General features: G+C 42.1%; 1 protein-coding gene across 5 annotated transcripts in view; it reads right to left on the reverse strand.

The window, feature by feature from the left end:
• The window catches only part of NAPG (NSF attachment protein gamma), a 23,636-nt gene extending 3,978 nt beyond the window's left edge, over nt 1–19,658 (reverse strand). The window contains exons 1-10 of one of the 5 annotated variants that reach the window (XM_070513543.1): nt 19,498–19,655; nt 15,950–16,017; nt 13,577–13,661; nt 12,849–12,866; nt 12,152–12,182; nt 8,436–8,545; nt 8,254–8,320; nt 7,906–7,976; nt 4,511–4,639; nt 1,699–1,777 (exon numbers count right to left, since the gene is read on the reverse strand). In XM_070513543.1, the coding sequence (XP_070369644.1) occupies nt 1,699–1,777; nt 4,511–4,639; nt 7,906–7,976; nt 8,254–8,320; nt 8,436–8,545; nt 12,152–12,182; nt 12,849–12,866; nt 13,577–13,661; nt 15,950–16,017; nt 19,498–19,553 (714 nt within the window). In that variant the 5' untranslated portion in view covers nt 19,554–19,655. Of the gene's footprint in view, nt 1–1,698; nt 1,778–4,510; nt 4,640–7,905; nt 7,977–8,253; nt 8,321–8,435; nt 8,546–9,279; nt 12,130–12,151; nt 12,183–12,848; nt 12,867–13,576; nt 13,662–15,949; nt 16,018–19,497 lie in introns of those variants that run through there. The other 4 variants (XM_070513544.1, XM_070513546.1, XM_014837323.3 and 1 more) reach the window with 4 other exon arrangements.
• Nucleotides 19,659–21,778: the final 2,120 nt, after the last annotated feature.

Below are 21,778 nucleotides of genomic sequence, written 5' to 3' on the forward strand. Positions count from 1 at the left end.
CTGAGGGAGGATATCCTAGAAGAGCACATCTCAAATACTAATGTGCACACACACCACTTAGGGCTCTTGTTAAAATGAAGACTGACTGAGAGGCAGCCTGAGAGGCTGCTGCTCCCCACAAGCTGCCAGGTGGCCCTGCACCGCAGTCTGAGGACCAGGCAGTGAATAACAAAGCAGCCACACATTTTAAAGAAAAGTACTTTTAAATAGCTTTATAGGTTTAATATTGAAAAGAGAATAAGAAAGAGGGGGGGACCCAGAACACTACAACCGTACTTTGGAATTCTTAAAGAGATAGGAGGAAAAAGATGAATGAATGAAAACTGTAGATGACAGAAACAATGATACTACTTATAGACCAACAAAAGCATTAACAAGATCAAAGATACAACTGATAAGATCATATCGGCAAAACAGTTCTTCATAAAGCATTTTTCAATTTTTTATCTCTGTTTTTCAGATAACTTTTATTGATCTATCTTCAAGTTCACTGGATCTTTCATTATCTCCATCATCAGATTAATAAGACCATCCAGTACTTTATTTCAGACGTTGCTTTTTCAGTTCTAAAATTCTCATTTAGTTCACTTTAATAGTTTCTATAAAAAAACAGTCCTTTTGTCCACTCATTTCACTATGTTTACCTTTACATCAGGGAGCGGTTCTAACAGCTGCTCCCAAGTCCTGATCTGGGAACGCCAACATCTGGGTCATCTCTGGGTTGGCGCAGTTGTCTCTTGAAAACTGCTCCTGTTTCCCTGGTCCTTTTTAGGCTGACTAACTTGGATCGTAGCCGGGATGTTGTGAAGGTGATGCCACAGAGGGCCCCCTCTTAATTCTCAGGAGAGTGTGGCTCACCCAGTCAGGCTGTGACTGCATGTTCCGTCTGCTCTACGGTGGGCAGTGGCTCTAGTCTTAGTTCAATCCCTCTGCTCTGCCCTACGCACGTGCCCTGGATAGGGGTTTAATCTTAGTTCAGTTCTCAAAGCCTGTGCTTTCCTGTTCTGGGTCTGTCCCCCACGCACATAGCTGGAGAGAAAACCCAAGACTTGTGCACATCCCCCTCACACACACTCAGGGTATTTCCTTTTCCAGCTCTCCTTTCTGGAGAAAAGGAGATCTCTCAGCTCATCTTCCCAGTTCCCCTGGCCAAAGAGACTGGGTTTCTTTGGGTGTTTTACCTGTCTGTGTCACCGTCACAGCTGTAGCTCCACAACTAGGGCTCACTCTCACAGCAAAGTCAAGGGAGAAAAAAAGAGAGGAAAACTAGGGGCCTGTTGCCCCAGTTCCTCTGGTTAGAAAGAGGGGCAGATGGGTTCTTTGGGAGTTTTAGCTACTGGAGCCTCTGATGCCCAACTCCATGACCGGGGGCCTCGCTCAAGGCAAGGCTGCAAGAGGAAACAGGGAAAAACCCTGGAAACCCACTCCCATGCTGGCTGCTTCTGCACATGTTAGCCCTCCCCAGTCCTCCTGCTCTCACTGACTTTTCTGAGTCTGCGGGTAATGGCCTTTATATTTTGTCCAGAAGTTGTGGCTATAATCAGCAGGACAGATATGCTATAGTGGGCTTACTCCACCTTGGCCAAAAATAGAGGCCAAATATACAAATATCCTTGGAATCCAGTCTTAGGTACATAGTTATACCAATGTGAAAAATTATCTAATGTAAAGCCAAAAATAAGCACTTTCAAACCATACCTTATAACAAGTTGGATAATTTTCAATTTCCTTATAAATATTTTTTTCTTTCTGAATCGAGAGTGCTGCTTCATCAAACCTAAAGACAAAACAAAGCAATGTGAAACAAGGCAGGTCTAAGGGATTTGGAGCAGAGGTCAGTCTTGTCATCTATTTGATATGACAAATTTTAGAGAAATAAAGACATCAGATATTCCAGCAACTGTTCCGTAACCCAGGCTTCCATGAGCTCTGCTCATCTGGCTTGTCTTGTTAATGTTCAACTCACCCTTTTAGGCCTCAAGCAGACAGACAAAGCAGAAGAACTTAAGGATTCATTACTTCAGATGGAGAGTTTTAAGTCTTGTAAGGCTCATCCATTAATGAGCATCAAATTCAACCAACTGCTTTGTGAACATTTGTGAAAAGAATTAGACAATCCCGACTTACTCATCCTAGATTTCTTGCCTTCCACTGAAAGGCCATCCAGACACCCTGAGAGCCTGCCTCCCCGCTGAGGAATTGCTGCTCCCTCCTGTCCCAGCCATCGCACAGCCCACTGCTGCCTCAGTGAGGCCAACAGCTCCTGGTGCTGACAAGGGCCGTTGAGGAGGGCAGACAGGTAGAGGGCTAGAAAAAGTCCTTCCTGCCACCTTTGATCCTCAACTCTCAACCTTTTTCATCTACTCTCACACATTTTCCTTTTCCATTCCCCTCAGGTGGCAGAATAAAGACAAAAGGGATCACCAAAACTGCGCCCAAATCCTCAAGGCCATGCCCCTCCTCCCTTCCTAGCCCTGACCCCATCAAACTCCTCAGATCCTCGTCTCCCAGCAAAGCAGCATTATATTCCTAATTCCAGGACTCCCTTCCCAAGTCTAGCTTGTGACTGGGTCAACTGAGCAGTCTTCACCCGTCTCTCCCATCCCAACAGCCAAAAAGGGCAAACAGTCTACAATGTTAGGATACGGAGAGAAAGAGGTGTTTCTGTGACCTGAATCAAAAACATAAAAACATTATACTGTATTTTTCTGTACGTTAACAATTATCTTTTAAAAACATGCATACATATATACACACACACAGTGACTTGGTTTAACTTACATATGAACTAAACTGAATTTTCATGGGCTGCATCTTGGCAACTTACTACCTCATAAAATAAGCCTCACTGGAGAAATACATTCTGAATTTCCAAAGCTCAACTCACTAAATTTTGGTAACAAAGTCACTTTATGAGTTGGGCATGACAGCAGCATTCTAAGATCGTCCCCCAAGATTCTTATCCTCAAATACTCTCCCTGCATAACATCCCCTTGAATGCTGGCAGGACCTCTGGATATGATGAGACTCACTCCTGTGAGTAGGATACTAACCAACTGACTTAGAGCCAAAAAGAAATTGTCTGGGTGGGCCCGCCTAATCAGGTGAGCCCTTGAAAGGTTAGAGACTGGAAGCAAGTCGAGAGACACATGCTCCTGCTGACCGTGAAGCAGCAGTAACTACCATGTCGTAAACCACCCAGAGGGCACATGCCAAGGAACTGCAGGCACTTCTAGAGCTGAGAGAGCCTCCGGCCAAGAGCCAACAAACACACACAAGTCTGTCCTACAGCTGTAAAGAAAGGAATGCTGCCCACCACCAGTGAGCCTGGAAGGAGACGGCAGCCCTACCTGACACCTTGATTCCAGCCTGGAAAGACCCTGAGCAGGGACCAGCTACACCATGCTGGACCTCTGACCGACAGAAGCGGGAGCAGCTAAGTCAGCGTGGCTTTCAGCTGCTGAGGTGGTGGTTCTTCGTTATGCAGAAACAGAAAATTAATACGGGAGGATTACCTCTATCTGTTATCCTTTCTAATTGTGACAATGGGCTTAGGACAGATTCTGTTTTACAAATAAATTACATCACAACATTCTGTGAACATAATGTCCAGACTATATTCCATTCTAGGAGGAATCTCAGTATTTTAAGCTTTTCACGTATTTTATAAAGGCTACATTCTTCACGCATGAATTATTTATTTCCTTGGCATAGAAATCGCATTTCTATGTGCTAACAGCTACCTAGCAAGACAGCCATCCAAGAGAAATACTGCACATTTACATGGGTTTGTAATCAAAAAAATGAATCAACTTTGTTAAAAGTCCATGAAAGTGACATATAAAGCATCCTCTCTTCAAATCTATCCAGGAAATTATTCATTACTTATTATAATGAAACAAAAAGGTAATTCTTAATACTTCTAACAAAACAGGTTTTACTGAAAAGAGAATTGTTACCTTCTTGTAATTCAAAAATAAAACAAAATGTAAGCCCCACAAAAATTGTGTGTGTATGACGGGAAATTGTCACAGGACCTCACTCACCCCAGCTTTCAATGGGCACCTCCTCACAATGACTCAAAACTCCTCCTTGGGCCCCACCCACCTCCTGAGCTTCAGAATATATTTTACCTACCTACAGAACTTTTCAGCCCATTCGTCATATCGCCACCTAAGCTTACCACCATGCTGATAAACCTGGCACCACAATGGACAGGACACAGTTACGCAAGAAGAAACCCAGTGGTTGTCCTCAACTAGTACCTCCCCGCATACACACACCCAGCACTCCCTGCGCTCACAATCTAGAACTGTCTCGGCCAACTGGTGAGCAGGAGTGCTCTGCTGTGTAAGAGAGTCTTACAAGTGGGGAGCAGGGCAGGGCGGGGACGGTTCACTGACACGGAAGTCGACTCCCCTTACTGGGACCCGCAGCAAACCTTGGAGAAGGCGCTCTGGATCTGGTTCACTGAGAGCCAACCACCCAGTCCGCCAATGTGCTGAGGTACCTCAGAATTCTCCAGAAGGCACAGGAATGTAAGTCCCACTGGTAAGTCAGGTGAACTTGTAGGAAAGTCCTTTTCAAGGAAGGGACAAGGGCGTCGACGAGGACTGATTTCAGGTCTCCCAAAGCCTGCCTAAATAAAAGATGACTCACTTCTGAATTAGGGCCCTCCAGAAATGAGGGAAGAGCAGTAGGCTAGTATCTATATGGATTAAATAGGTTATTTGATTTTGCTATACTAAGATGTAGACTAAACTAGGATTAAATCTTACAGTCTCACATTAATGTAAAATATAAGCACATTAACTAAATATAACAAGCATAAAATTTAAAATTTCATGCCACATTCTATTGGTAGATGTTATTTGTGTGAAGTATAAAATTACCACCTGTTTTAGTTCTCTTAGGCATTCATAGCCTGAAATCAGATTATAAGCAAAGTACATAATCAAGATACTCAAATATCACATATATTATCTCAGTTATCTTTCCATGTTTTTCTTACCCTGCACTACATAAATTCCTGATAGAAGTAGTGTGCCAGCTGACTTCTACTTCTTTCACACCACACATACCCATGATACTTTTCGAAATACTAAATTCCTTAATAATCCTAAATAAATTTAAATCAATTTTTACACTGTTATATAATTTTTAAAAATATTTCCATAAAATTAATTTTTGTTCAAACGTTGCATAAATACTATCATTTTTTAAAGTTCTCTTTTTTTAAAGATTGGCACCTGAGCTAACATCTGTTGCCAACCTTCCTTTTTTTCCTCCTTCTTCTCCCCAGAGTTCCCCCAGTACATCGTTGTATATTCTAGTTGTAGGTCCTTCTGGCTCAGCTACGTGGGATGCCACCTCAGCACGGCTTGATGAGCAATGTCATGTCCACACCCAGAATCCAAATCCACAAAACCCTGGGCCACTGAAGTGGAGCGTGCCAACTTAACCACTCGGCCACAGGGCTGACCCCAATACCATCTTTTTTTTTTTTGAGGAAGATTAGCCCTGAGCTAACTGCTGCCAATCCTCCTCTTTTTGCTGAGGAAGACTGGCCCTGAGCTAACATCCATGCCCACCTTCCTCTACTTTATATGTGGGACGCCTACCACAGCATGGCTTGCCAAGCTGTGCCACGTCCACACCTGGGATCTGAACCAGCAAACCCCGGGCTGCTGAAGTGGAACATGTGCGCTTAACCACTGCGCCACCAGGCCAGCCCAATACCATCATTTTTAAATGCATTTTTACTGAAAAGAATAAAAACCAATAGAACAAACTCACAAAGTAAATAAAAGACTTATTGGTTGCCCCAGATTTATAAATGTCCCCTTTCAAACATATCCACACAATACACCCAATCCTGCTGCTCATTCAATTCGCACTTTTTCCCCTCCACTGACACTGCGAAGAAAACCCAGTACTTGCTTCAGAATAATGGTTCTAATTGCACACGTCACAACCAACAGGTAACTTTTTCAAAGGATGGTGGCTACCACCCCTAATGGAGCCCTCAAACATTCCTAAGCTGACCCCCAAGGGAGATCCTGGCCCTTCTCCTCCCCTTTGCTATTCCCTAAAACACAGCTCTAGATGATCCACGGTTTGGGAAACAAACTGGAAAAGGTTATGAAAACCAGAAATACTGTGGGGAAGCTGGAGCAGAGCACGTTCCCACCCAGAGCTGTTCTTACCTTCTGCCCCACTCCAACTTCACCTCTTAGGCCTTCAGTGGGGCCCTAAGCAAGGGGCTTAGGGCTCCGTGAAGGCACTGGGAGCCTCAGGGGAGGATCATTAGAGGTGGGAATGGATGAGAAAAGGAGGTAAAGCATGCTAGAAGGTGCCTACTATGTGCCCTGTGATGAGAAGAGTCACGGACACCACTCCTATGTCCACAGCGTGAGGCCTGCCCACCAGGGTCAGAAGCTGGGTGCTCCCTCACAGTTAAGCTCGTCGGCAACAGCTGGGACCAGCAGCACTGACAGCTCTGCTTCTCTGGGAACCCCCTTCAGACTAAACGGAACTTTAATTAGACCACCATCTACAAACCAGGAATTGCCATAGTGAGCATTCAGTTGTTCTGATTTCTGGGAAGCCAAGATTATTAAGATGAATAAAGGTAATGGCCCAAAGCTGATTTATAAATTAAATTTCGTCTCATGGTTTAATACAAAAGCCCTAATTTAAAAACAAAGTAAAAATGGCATTCCATTTAAACTAACAAAAAAATCTAATCAATGAAAGAAGGTCCTACAAAGTAGTATATCTAAATGAGAACACTAAATAGTTATTAATTCTGTATTTATTTTGATGCTACTCTAAACCTGATTGAACTGTATTTTAGAATCTGCAGTCTTCATGAACAAAAAGCTTAATTCAGTCTCAGAAAGGGTCAACAGATTCTTCAGTCATTTGTTTTTTGATTCCTTGACAAAATCTATCTTGGGTCTTTTCTGTCACTGGAGAGTTAGGGGCAAATGTTAGGGACAAATTTCAATTAAGATATCTATCTTCAGGGCCGGCCCCGTGGGCGAGTGGTTAAGTTCACGCACTCTGCTCCGGCGGCCCAGGGTTCGGATCCTGGACGCAGACGTGGCACCGCTCACTAGGCCATGTTGAGGTGGCGTCCCACATGCCACAACCAGAAGGACCCACAACGAAAATATACAACTATGTACTGGGGGGATTTGGGGAGAAAAAAAAAAGCAGGGAAAAAAAAGAAGATTGGCAGCAGTTGTTAGCTCAGGTGCCAATCTTTAAAAAAAAAAAATCTATCTTCAAACTTACAGTCTTCTAAGGGTGTTATCTTAAATATTACCAAATGAGGTCTTGGCAAGAGAATTTTATTAACTAATGACAGAAATTGTTTACTAAGCTTAAATTGTGGTAAAGTGAAAAACAAAAAGAAAACCCAATAGGATTCTAGGTTTCTGAGGTCCAGCTATTTGTGCCTTAGGTCATGTGTGTAAAGGACAAAACAGTAAATACCCTATTTAATGACACTGTTTCACTGTCAAGAGCCTGTCACTTTTCATGGGTGAGCCTTCACGGCATCCCATTATTTATGCCTACATAGATATTTCTCCTCAAGAGAGGCATGACAGCCTAACCAAGCAACAGACCAAGAAAACTGCTCTCTCTCACGCTGCTAACCCAGGTCTCAACTAATAAAGCACAACACGTGATACGTTTCAGCATTCTTACACTTTAGAAAAACAGCAGATCTTTTAATATTTAATTCAATCTGCTGTCTTATAGACATCAACTTTTCTACTGGGTAACCTGGCGTGCCTACAGCTTACACCAAAAAGATTCACAAGCCATTCCCAAAATCACTTAACAGCTCCAGATGGTCCACGTGGACGCCCGCGAACAGGGCTCTGTGCCACTCACCGGCGGCCTCGCACCAGCAGCCTGGAGGCTTTTCCCAGTAACTCAACCGCCTGTCGGAGCCGCTCCTCATTCTGAGGGAATGAGAGAAAAGACAGTGTGGGCCACTTCAGCGCAGGACTCTCCATCTCACAACGACGACAACTATTTGATAAAAAAGTAACAGCACTTGGGGGGGGGGCCCGACACACCAAAGCTGCTAATCCATTTCATTACTCTCTAACAGAAAAGAGATAGTTCAGTTGTGAGCACCGAGAAGTTTTAAAAAGTAGCCACTACATTGCTGTTTTCCTATATATGATGAATCTAAACATTCTAAGGATATTGAAAAGAAAGAAAATTCAAACTTACTTCAAACACATTAGCCGTCTGTTGATACAACTGTACAGCCTTTTCTGGATCTATATTTTCTATAAGCCTAAATTAGACAAGAAAATTTGGCTCATATGAGAAAGAGCTAACCTTTTTTTCAAAGGACTTTATTAAAACAAAAAGCCATGACTTCTCGGCAGACTTCTGCTCTGCACACTCACTTTCCAGCTCGCTCCAAGGCCATGGCTGCTGTGTCAGGGGTTCCGTTCTCTAGGTACATCATGCTGGCTTTCTCAATCAGCTGAACAGCCTCTGGTAGTTTCTGCATCTCCTTTAGGCAAAGGATATAGCATGGATCGGTAAACACATCCACTTAAGAAACAGAGTTAATCTAAAATTCAATTATCTTATTCCTAATTCATGAAAGTAAATGACTCAAAACCTTATACAGCAATAAACATATTTAAGATAAAATGCCTTCACATGGTTACTCTCCTCATCAAGTTTCATTTAGCTAAACCAAAAATGTATCAGTTAATTTCCACACAAAATCCACCACCACTTCACAGAGTTTCACGGAAACTATACAAATAGGAGAAACCAAAACACTTGCTCTTTACCGTTTTCTAAGCATTCTTTCTAAGCATACAATTCTTTGAACATTTACTGAGTCTCTACTATATCAGAGGCCTATGTCAAAGGTTGCAAACTGATAGCCCCAGGGCTGTATCTCATTTCCAAGTGCGTCTTGCTTAATACCATTCAATATTTTTAAATCATACTTTCCCTAAAGTTGTTTTATGGCTTCCTATTTTAAAAAAATATGAAAAGCTATGACATCAGCAGGCTTGTATTCCACACAGCAACAGTGGGCTGGGCTGAGCAGCAGCTGTCCCCGTCAGACGAGGCCTGTCGCCTCCTGAACGTGGCAGCATTTCTCCCCACCCCCTGCTGCCCTCTACCCAGCCCGCCTCCCTCAGTGCAGTAATCCCCCTACATCCTGAGTTCATCTGAGCTTCCCACCCTCTTCCATGCCCACTGCCATCAACAGAGTAACTATCTTACCATTAAACCACAGTCTGGGCATCCTTTGGTCATTATACCTAAGATCTTCAGATGAAAACATTTTTTAAAAAACTGAGAAAAATCACTTTGGAAGCTAGACATAAAGTTTATCAGCATTATCTAGGTGGGGTTGACGTGTTGTATCTTAAATTAGGCTCCACAATGACATCTCAGGGTTGTTTTCAGATCTGCCTATTGAGTCCCTCGCTAAGTTGGAAAACTCTTTACAACACCAGACTGACGTTCTCATTCTTACCGACTTCAAAATATCACTTTTTTATTATTTAGCTATGGAGCTAAACAACAATAAAACAGACTGGAAGATACCATACAAAATAAAGATGCTATCATACTAAAGTGGGATGATATCAGTTACTATATCCTCAAAGCTCAGTGAAAAATTCTTGTTTTGTTGTAGAAACCAAAGGTCAATGAAAGAATAAAGTGTCTAGGGTATATGCTGAAGGCTATCTGAAGGGGAGGTAAGTCTTAACAAAATCCATTTCACCCACTTTAGTCCTCAGGGTCACTTGGGCTTTTACAGAGTAGTTCTTCTCCCAACTGACTTATCATTAAAGAAATACACAGTGAGCATCTCCAACATGCAAGACATTTGCGGGGATAAAAAGAAATCTAACGGAGGTACTATCCTTCCTGAGTTTGATCCTCATAGATTAGACACACAGAGCAGTAACTGCAGGAGAGGGCAGTATGAAATAAGTACCATCTATGCCACACACTCAAAACCTAGTAAGCACATCTCCCTACTTTTGCATGAAATCAAGTGTGACTGTGACTGGCAGAGGCCCAACCACAATACTGATACCTCCATAAGAAGTGACGGGCTACCTACTTAAAAGTCACACTATCTTATACTCTTCACCATGTTCTTCTAGTACAACAAAATCATGAAGAAGAAAATTAAAATATGCCTATTTTCAGCGGCTTGTGTGCCTTAGTCACCTTATCTCTTCTGTGGAACAAAAAGGATGTAAAATTATAACGGCGTAAAATGACAGAACCAGAGGTCGACCCAAAAGTCCCTGCATCTTCTCTTGTGCCTCCATCTACAAACCGTCACTTCCTGAGCCTCGTTGGGGGATGGATATGAAGGTCTGTGTGACAAATTGGTGGAAACTTTAGCCCACAGAATTAACTGGGGACCATGTAGCTCAGGATTCCTAATGCTGCTGAGGACTGTCCAAAGGCATTTAATTTAAACACAAGAGCACGCCAGAAAGCATTTTCTTTTGTCTTTTTCCCCATCCATTAGGTTTATTTTCCCTTCATTCAAAGCACTGCCTTTCAAATCCTCAGATTAAACAGATACTACAGCAACGGAAATAACGTCTGAATGACTTTTGATGAAGACTCAAGTCTTAGCACAGCTGTCAGAATAGAAACTGACACTGAGGATTACATATCGAGTATTCTGGCATTTCTGTACTAAGACAGTGTATCCTAATAATCCTAATGAAGTAAACCAAGACTACAAGAGCCACCCAGGAGCTTCCTAGTTCTCAAGGGACACTGAGACACGAAGTGGTCAGGGCAGACACTGTCTCTTTTGGCTATAAAAGAAATTCTAGTTGCCAAGGAATTGCTGTCAACAACCTGACTTGCATCACCAACTATCAATTTGGTTGCATGTTTCAGCCAGAAAAGCTTTATTACAAAGGGTATGTAACACTTCATCATAAGGAAGGCTCATAATTTATTTTAACATTTTCCCACTATTAAAAATTTAGATAATTGTCATTTTTTCCTTAACAATGTGGCAATAAACATCCTTATGTATAAATCTTTGCTATCTCTGTTTCTTTATGATATTGTCACAGAACTGGAATTCCTGGGTCAAAGGCTATGAACACTCCTAAAGTTTGATATACATCATGAAAGCATTTTTTAAATGATGTTAGACAATCTGCAAAAATAAGCTGAATGTAAACAGTAAGGTACAAAACTGTGTGTAGAGCATTATCTGAGTGTCGTGTGCATGTGTATACATATGAAAACATGTATATAGAAAAATAACCAGAAGGAAAAAAGTTAAACATGTTAACATTTATTACTAACATTCTTTAATCTTTCCACTGTCTTGAAATGTTCTACAATGAGCACACATTCACTTAAAAAAAAAATCAGTAAGAGTATCAGTCATAAATTTTTTAAAAAAGCTTTATTAAAGTAAAAGTTCTTAAAACTTTATAATAAATAATTCAAAATAGCTTTTACCAAAAACGGAAAGGAAAATGTTCTATTTCAATGTCACTTGGTGTACTTTGAGAGTCAGTGTCATAAAATAACATGTTCTGTCTTACTACAACAGGATATTAACTCCCAACCTGCTTTTAAAGAAGCAGAAATATGAAAAGCAGCTTAGGCACTTTAGCCAAAATATTCCATTCAAAACCAACGAGAGTTAAATAGCAATAGCTTAAGTCTGAGGTTCTTTTCAATGCCAACTGGTATTTTTAAAACAAGTAAAAATCACTCCTTTTTATAACCTAAGGGTAGGAAAAAATATACACTTGGAAATTTTTACTATGTTAAGATGACCTGAAGTTCTTAAAATTAGGGAACCTCCCACACAGCTCTTTGTTTAACCGTCCACTCTCTCCTGGTTACAGAGTTTACAGCCTTGATGTTCCCAGTTCCCTCAAATACAGTCTCTCTTAAACTGCACTTTTAGAACTCTCTATCTTAAGACACACAGCACGACCACATGGGGCCAATTAGGATTACTTTGGACAAGAAACATTACTATCTCTGGCCTTACAGCAAGGAGACTTTTCAACTTCAACACAAATTTACTTAACACTTTGTAGTTAATTCATTTTACCTACAGAACAGTGGAGACAACATTACTGACCTTCAACATCATGCCAGCTTGCTCATAAGCTCTGTAGAGAGAATATAATTTATTGGATGAGATCTTAATGAAATAAGGGGAAGGAGAAACTTCCTACCACAGATATGAGAAGTCACGTCAATTAAAACTGGCCCAGGCATATGTAATACTTAAGGCTTTCATTACCACACGACACCATTTTTTCTTCTTTTTATTTTCATGGGCAATAATGCCGTTTAAACAACAGACCTCTAAGTTAAAGGGATTTTATTTTGCAGATACAAACTTAAGTAAAGCTCAGAGAGGTAGGTGACTTTCCATTTGACAAACCTAAATCCAGGTTTTGAAACAAATAAGTGCACCCCACAAAAGCAGGAGAAAGCTTCCACTTCTCTCCACGGGCACCATTAACTATGGAGAGAGGGAAAAGAAGATTCTAACTTACTTGCTTTTTCATAGATTATTGAACAAAATGGTCCCAAAAATATTATGGTGAATTTAACTTAAACACTGTATATCTTAGTTAGGAGTGACTTAGTTTTTAAGGTTCAAGTGGAAGACTGAAACAAATGGAAATGACAATTTTATTTAAATCAATACAAAATAATTCACTATTTATGAATTTATAAACCTAAGAAAAACTGACCTATGGAAAAACAGCCACATTTAAAACATAATAACCTGCAAACACATGAAAACGTGGAGAATATTTACTTACTTGGCAGCATGAAAAAGACTGAATGGATGTAACAAAGTCAAAATTAAGGAAAAAAAGCCAATCAACAGTTTCATTTAAAAAACAATGTTAATTAAATAACTGCCCGAGTTGGTTCCAAAAGACAAATCCTACAAACAGGTAAAAAAGAAATAATTTAATGCTTGTTGAAATCTCTTAAAAACTACATAATTCACAAAACTGATGAAACACCACATAATTTTCAACCTATTTCCATTATGCACTATCTGAAGACTTTTATTAAAAATGCAAGGTTATTATAACTGTAATTTGCAAGTGAGATAAACACTTTCTTAGTCAATCAGTTTTAAAATACCTCACAAAAATGCATTGTTTTAAACTACTTAAAAATTTTGTTTCAAACAGCTACAGGACTCTATTTAAACAATATTTACATAGCTGTTTCTACATTTCTAACACCTGGGCTACTTCTCCATCCTTCAGCACCTGTCCACAGATTTCCCTCACTTCATCCCAAGTAAAACCATCCTCAAGATTATCCAGAAACAGACTCTCAAAACAGTGTGGCCCTGACGATTACAAGTCTCTCAATGCTCCTTCAGAGTTTAAAAACCCAGAATTTGTCTAATCATTTTCTAATTTAATAGCATTGTACTCCACATGTAGCAAATTTACAACAAGAGGAAATCATGAGTTTCTGTCAAAATCATCAAATTGCTGAATTCCTTTGTAAAGGATGAAAAAGATACGCCCTGTTATTCTCATGGGCAACAGCTTCTCTCAGGCAGGCATCCTTTGCTTGCTCAAACTGTTTGGCATTTTTAAAAGCAACAGCTGAAATAGAACAAAAAAAAGAGACTTTCTATTTCCATCATTAAAAAACGGCAAATGAATCATTACCAAAATCTGCATCACGCTTGAAGTATTAGAAAATATACTTATTTTAATCAAATATTTAGGAAGTTTCATAAAACTATAAAATACTATTTTTTCTAAGCAATTTTCTTTAAACTTTTTTGATTATCAATGATTCAGAAGTATTTTCAAATATTTTTTCTTAATTGTAGACATTGGCAATAAATCAGCACTATTTCCACTCAAAACCAAGTCTTTCTAACACTAACGTCTAAGCTTCGAGAAGCTAAGACTGCATCAGTCAAAGCAATACTCCCAGAGAACAGGTACTGTCACAAGAGACAGTATCCTACATCACGAGGTCTACACTTAATAAAAACAGTGCTTTAATTATAGCTTGCTCCACCTTTTAAATTATTTACAAACTGAAGACCAATAAACACAATAATCATTTTTATAATAAACTCTCCTCCTTTTTGGCACAATCTTTAAACAAATGTCTAAGAAATTAACAACACACTTTTTTAAATAAAGCTTTTACACTGTTTAGGGCTCTGTGGAAAGACACCGCACAGTCCAAGGAGCTAAAATACACCGCTCGTGTGTAAAGCGTCCTAACCAGAGCAGGACAAGTAGCAGCGGCGCTAAAAGGTGATCTTACAGATTCTGGAAAACTTACCAAGGTTGTTTACAAGCAAGTAAAAAGGATACTGCTTTAGGAAATGTTGTCTGTTGAAAGCAAACTCTTAAAATTCTCTTTAATAGAATGATGAAAATAAACTACTGAAACTCTTCTCATCTCTGAATTTCCACATTTTGTAAAAAGTTTATTCTACTGATTAAATGTATTTTACCTAACTCCTTAAAGAAAATAAACAAAGAATGCTTTAATGAGAAAAAGTGACCTGAAATATTTATTTTCGAAAGCAGCTCATGGTCTCAGATGTACATAAAACAAATCTGTGTTAAATTTCCCTCACAGAGGAGACTTGCAAAATGTTGAACCCTCAGTTAAAAAGTGTTCTTGAACAAGGTGCCCCAAAAATCCATCTAAAGTTTGAACTTTTAATAATATTCCTTCTAAATATGAGATACAAATAATTTGCATTGTACAACAGAGAGAATTTACTCAGGATTTTTGGAAAAGTGCTAAAGACTTGTCATTTCTTTACTCATCCAGAAAATAAATCCTATATTATACTGATTAGTGTCAATTCACCCAATTTCTTTTTTCTTTGGTGATACAGTAAAACTAAAGTTTGCGGGGCCAGCCGGGTGACGCAGCGGTTGAGGTCGCACATTTCGCTTCTCAGCAGCCCAGGGTTCACCAGTTTGGATCCTGGGTGCGGACATGGCACCACTTGGCAAAAGCCATGCTGTGGTAGGCGTCCCACATATAAAAGTAGAGGAAGATGGGCACGGATGTTAGTTCACGGCTACTCTTCCTCAGCAAAAAGAGGAGGATTGGCAGTAGTTAGCACAGGGCCAATCTTCCTCAAAAAAAAAAAAAAAAAAAATCAGAGTAAAGTTTGCCAAAAGCACATTACCTAGAAAATCTCTATACTAGACCAACAAATGTGATTGGGGCTATGGCTGAAACACAACAGCAAAATGTGTTCAGGCTATGTCAAAATTGTGTTATGCTTTCTACCCAAGATAATCATGGATATGCTGAAAGCTATCATTCTATAATTTAAAATGTTAAATTTTTAGTAAAATCCATGTTTGTTGCATATTTCAAATCATTTTTATCTTACATGCAGATAAATTTATTAAAATACGTATATAGCTTAAGGCTTAATGAATGTTTATTAGCCTATCTCAAAGTGAGGCTCATAAACCTGTCAAACACATGATTTGCAGATCTGCTTAGCATAAGGCTGAGTTTTAAAACAAGTTAACAAAGAAAAATCTTTATTCAATAATAGTAAGTTTAATAGAAAAATATGACAAAACCCCTGGAAGTAGTATGCAACTGACTCAAGTTCAAGAATGTATGAATAACGCTAAAACCTGCAGCCGCACAGCACCACCCCTACCCATCTCTGCTGTCACGAGAGAGGCAGAGACAGCTGGATCTGCACCTGAGCACTCAACACCTGTGAAAATAAGTGGGGAAAAAATGCAAAAGTTTGGGCAGGGTTTTTTGTTTAAACAATTAAAATCTGACAGGAAGCATTAAGAGTAAGCAGCATGCTGAGATGAAGTTATCACCTACTTTAAGATTACACATTAGAATGACGGGGCTATGGTCAGGTCACACGTACCTGCTTTTCCATATTCAGAGGCAGCACTGTCATAATCTGGCTTCCATTTTAAAAAACCAGTTTTCAGGCTAAAATGAAAGGAAGACACATTTAACAGAAGTTACCAACCACATTTATAAGTCAGAACCCTGCTTGTAATGACCTTGTAGCACATTACACCAGGTACAAAGTCCCCATCTCACCCACCTCCAACCAAACTTACTTATAATTACACAGAACCTCACTGCTTTCTCTCCCACTGTCATAGACGCGGTTTTTCTCCTTTTGAAATGTCTGTATAATATCCACTTAGAGTAGAGGTTCTCAATGTGGTCCCCAGACTAGCAGGATCAGTATGACCTGGAAGTGTGCTCTAAATGTAAGTTGTTGAGCTCCACCCCAGACCTACACAACCAGAAACTCTAGAGGGGCAGCAGCAATCCAAGCCCCGAGGGGCATTAACTCTTGAGACCCAGTGAAGCAGAGCATCAAGTGAGCAGCTGGATTTGTGGGACTGACGCTCAGGAGAGGCTAGAGATATTAAGTGAGGAGTCATCAGCATCATGCCACACCAAGGGCCCAGTTAAGATCCCCTAGGGAGACTGTAACGATAGGCAAGAAAAACTAAATACAAACATCCAGAAGAACAAAAAAGGCTGCGAATCAGCCACCAGTGAACAGGAAGGATAACCAGAAAGACAAGGACATTATGAAAACAAGAGAAGCTGCTTTCCAGGATCACCACTGGCTTCTCAGATGCCAAACCAAAGGACAACCAATTTTGAGTCCTTATCTTACTTGCCCTTTCTGCGATATTTTCTTTCTTTTTTTAATTTTAAAATAATTTCAGACTCATAGTTTAACTCAGTGACTGTCAAACTAGGGTATGCATAAGAATTGCTAAACACTGTATTAAACTCTAAATTTCAAATCAGAGAAAGCCGGCTTACATATCATGATAGCTTCAAATGATTCAGGGGAGCACCTTAACTGGGAGATGGGGAATCCCCAGGAGCCCTCAGAAGTACGCCCTTCATTTTGTGACAGCTGTGTGAACTGCCCAGAGGCCCTAACTTCTAAGAAACTTTTTTTTGCCAATTAAATTTATTTAACAATTGTGTCTGTGTATATACTGTTATTAGATTCAAATTTGTGAGCAATTTTTCAAGCTTACCAATATTATTGCTCAGAAAAATAAAACCCTTAAATTGCAGCCTGTCTACTCTAATCCACAAAATTGAAGTAAGGAATAAAGCAAAATTCTAATCCTCTACCCTACGCCAAAGTGCTCACTATATTCTGTATAGTAACATAATTTTTTAAATCCCACCAAAACCAAGATACAATCATTCAATTGTCTGACGCGCGACACATGCAAAGAGCTAGAAATTTTAAAATATAGTAAATCATCCCCAATCAACTAAACAGCTCAAATTAGGAAGAGAGAAGGCACTCTGGTTAATCTAGGTTTAAAGGCTTTACCTGTTAGTGCTTTTAACTCTTTTTGTTAAACAGTCAAAAAGGAAAATTCTGTTGAAGCCAACAGTTTGATCAATTTCCATAGGACCAAAAACCACAAAACCACCATCTGTTTGAGGGGATTAATTACAATTGCAAAACTACTTGGCAATATTGAGCCATATTAGCATTAGAAAATAGAGAAAAATCACATCTTCTGTCCTAAGCTCCTGTCCCACTTTTCCTGTCACCTCCTGACAACTGTCTAGAGGCACTTCAAACAACACATTCAAACCTGAACCCAACACCTCCCTGTGCCAGCTACCCAGCCATCACGTTTATTCATCTACATCTCCTCTCTCAGCCAAAGGTCCTCCTCCACTCCGTCTCCCAAGTTAGAAAGCCGGGAGTCAATGCTTTCCCTCCACACCCAGTCAAGTCATGGAGGCTTTTCAATTCTATTTGACAAAAGTTGCCCAATCCTGCCCCTTGAACTGTCACTTTAACTCGGGCCCTCATCATGACAGCCTACTAATCTGTCATGGGGAAGTCACCTTTCCTGTTCTCCCCTCCCTTTCCATCTCTCCATCCTGGGATATTGATTTTTCCTTAATTTGTACCTCCACTGAAGCCACTGTATACTTCTGTTCTAGCATTTAATACCTTCTTTTTCCTCATCTGTTTACTTGTGGGCCCTCCTGTGAATTCTGTTCACCGAAAGGACCACTTTTGGTTACCTCAGTAACCCCAGTGGCTGATACAGATACACTGTGACAACGCTGTAAATGTTTGCTGCCAAAATACGCCCAAGTTCCCACTCTCCTCTCCGCACCAGTCTATTCTCCACGTTGTCACCACATTTCTTCAGTCAAAAATCAGTCTCACCAGGTCGCAGTGGTTATCTGATCCTTAACACAGCTGAGGCTCAGGGCCACCGGAGGGGCAGCACCTTCACAGCCTGGCCCAACTCCGCTGCTCTAGCTCATGCCCTGGGACTGCATCTTCTCTACATTCCCGGCCCCCCAACACACTTTGAGGCCTGTGCACATACCACAGCCAGAGAAGAGATTCTCTCTCACAGGATTTTCCCTCTATCTAAAACATTTATTATTTTCCAGGCCCTGCTCAGAAATCACCTCCGTGAAATCTTCCCAAATTTCACCGGGCAGAATAAACTCCTCCCTCTGTGTTACCAAAGCACAGGTAACACAGCTTGATTACGGTCCTTACTGCACACACTATTCTAATTTGTGTTTGCTCCCAACAGTACTAAGATTGTTGTGGGCACCTTCTGCACCTAAAGAGCCCCAGCCCCTCACGCGCTGCCTGGAAGCAGTGTGGCACGACAGAAAGAGCTTGAGTTTTTGCACTGTTCGAAAACTAGCTGTGCCGTCAGCCTGGGGCAAGTTATTACGAGGCTTCCCCAAGCCTCATTTCCCCTTCTGTAAAATGAGAATCTCTACGGGGAAAGTTGCCAAGACCTCCAATGAGGTATGTGAAACATCTAACACACAGCACAACGTACACCTTCCATTCCCTGTAAGTGACAGAGAAAAATTCGTTGGGGTAATGAAGCCGAGGAGAGGATCCAAGGGATTGATGAGGCAGAATCAGTCAGTTCCCCAAGTATTTGTTGGGCGCCTACTACGTACCGAACCAGAAGCTGGCAGAACGCACGCATAAAAAGAGTCGCAGTTCTGCCCCCAGGAACCGCATAATGCGACACGACAAGGGGTCACCGAGGAGCGTTCAGCGTAAATCTGTAGCCCCTCTCCAAGACAAGGGAGTCTTTCAGAGCAGAGGCTCTCGACAGGGCGCTTTTACCCCCCAGGGACAGTTCTGTTTGTCGCATAGGAAGGAGAGGTGCTACTGGCATCCGGGGGCAGAGGCCGGGGACGCTGCTACTCAGGCCACACTGCCCAAGACGGCGCCACATGCAGCCCAGAAGGCCGAGGGTGCGACACCTTTAGCGCGAAAGCAGCGGAGCCACCCGCGGGCGCGGACAGCCTGGCTCCGGAGGCGCAGCGCCCGCCCCCCAGCCCCGCCGCCGACGGAGACCGGGCCAGGCCACGGCCCGCGCCGTACGGAGGCCGCGCCAGGGTCTCACTCACTACTTCTCGGCTTTGGCGAGGTGCTCCAGCCCCTCATTGATCTTCTGAGCCGCCATCCCAGGTCCAGCCGCGGTGGAGAGGTCGCCGGAAAGAGGCGAGGACGCCGCGGGGGACGCCGGGACCGCGCCACAGCCCAGCGACTACAGGGCCCTGCAGGGCTCAAACCTAACTCGGCAAACCCGGCTCGGGAGCTGGGCGGGACGCCACGCCGGAGACGCCACGCAGGCGCAGAGCGCCAGGGCTCGCCTGACCCTTGGACATCTAGCGCAGGCGCAGTGGGGTACCGCAGGTCGGTCGGTCGTCTAGTTCACGCAACAAGTGTTGATTTTACCAGACGCTGTTGTAAGCAGCGGAGAATCGGCAGGGAGTACAACAGACAAAAACGGCGCCCTTGTGGAGCCTTGCTTTCCCGTTCATGTGAAAACGCGTTGGCGCCGTAATTTATTGCATTTGTTCCTTAGCTGGAATAGCATTCATTCATTCATTCTGACTTTTGAGCGCCAACTGTATGTCAGTCAGCAAACAAACTGTCAGTCCTGATTGCTGTCAAATAATCACTCGACCAACACAAACTGTGGTGAGTGCTCTGAACGAAAAGTTAAGGCGTTAGGATCAATAGCCAGCAATACAGTGGACTAATGCGTAATCCATGTGATTTCAGTGTCCACATCGATGCTTCCTGCAGTGCCATGCAGCCGCCCAGTTTCTAACCCAACCAGGCAGCCACCTATCCCAGGTTAACACCTAAGCCTTGCCAATCAATCATTAGTAACAGGGGCTTCTAGGGTGTCAATTGCAAGCAGCCCACTTTACCTCCTCCTGTCATCCCAGCTCACCCATGGTAGTGCCAATCATTCTTCACCTTCAACAGAACTCTCGCCTTTTTCCTCTCCTTCTGCTCTTACTCACACTTCTCTCCCTAGTCAGTGTAGATTCCGTGTTCCATCATTTTAGCTACTCTTTTGCATACCCTCAACTTCTTTGGCACCCCCTCCTTCCTTCCTCCTTGTCTGGAAAAACCCCAATTCTCTACCTGTTCTGGAACTGCTCTTGTGCAAGTGACTGTAGCTGGAGAAAAACAAGCTGGCATGCAAACATTACTCATTCTAATGATCATACACGTCATGGAGAGCTTCGGTGCTGCTGAGCGACTGTGCTACATTTTCCTGGTCAAATCACTCACCCCTCACTTGGACGTCTCTTCACACCTTCCTTCTCCTCCAAAGTCCAACAGGATCTCCCTGCCTGGCCCCTGCCAACTCTTACTGCTTGCTTAATAAAAAATAGCAATTGGAAGAGATCTTTCATTTCACCCCACTACCCCATCCACCAGTCTACCTGCATCTGTTCCCAAATATCTTGCATTTTCTCTGTTGTCAGTGGCTGAACTGGCCTTCGCCCTCTACCCATGTCTATCCTCAATCCTTATTTAGTCTCTTGGGTCTAAGCGCCACCCAGGCAGGAGGCCAAGCATCGTCTCATTGTCTAGCCTGAGCTTCCTTCTACTCAGGCTGCAGCCTTCCAAGAGAGTAAAAGTAGAAGCTACCGGCCTCATAAGGCCTAGGTTCCCAGGACCAACTCAGCATCACTTCTGCCACAGTTTATTGGTCATTGGGTGAAGCAAGACCAGATTCAAGAGGTGGGGAAATAGAGGAGTTGTAGAATATCGTGACCATGACTTCCAGTCCACCACAGCTCTGGGATGACGGGTTAAGTTTGAGGACCGTTACTGGGGCCTTTATGAGGAATCAGGAAAGCCTTACATTTTTAAGTGAATTCACACTTAATATCCACCCAGTGCCATCAACCTCTAAAACCATTGAAAGTGCCCAGAAGTTTTTCGAAGGGATCTAGACAAAAAGTCTATAGCCTCCTCCTCATTCTCCCTTGTTCACACACTCATTTATTATTTCCTGGGCAGCTACTCTGCACAAGGCACTGTGCCTACACACCCAGGACACAACCGTGAGCCAGGGAATGTAGGGGAGAAAAAGTCTCTCCCTGCCCCATCTTAGCTTCTCCAGCTGGGGCCTTGTAAATCAGACCAGCAAAGACAGAGCAACAGGAGGAAAGCATACACATTTATTTCATGTAAGTTTTACACGACATAAGAGCCTTCCTGAGGAAATGAAGACCCACAAAAGTGGCTAAACCTGAGTGTTTTTACACTGGGTTTGATGAAGGGTGGAAAGTCGCGGGAAAACATGATGGCACAAAGGGTATGAGTTGAGCGTAGTAAGCTGCAGAAAACTTAGCAAGGCCTTCGTTCAGATTCCCCTCG

Source organism: Equus asinus, chromosome 7, assembly GCF_041296235.1.
Source record: "Equus asinus isolate D_3611 breed Donkey chromosome 7, EquAss-T2T_v2, whole genome shotgun sequence".
In the NCBI taxonomy this organism is placed as follows: Eukaryota; Metazoa; Chordata; class Mammalia; order Perissodactyla; family Equidae; genus Equus; species Equus asinus.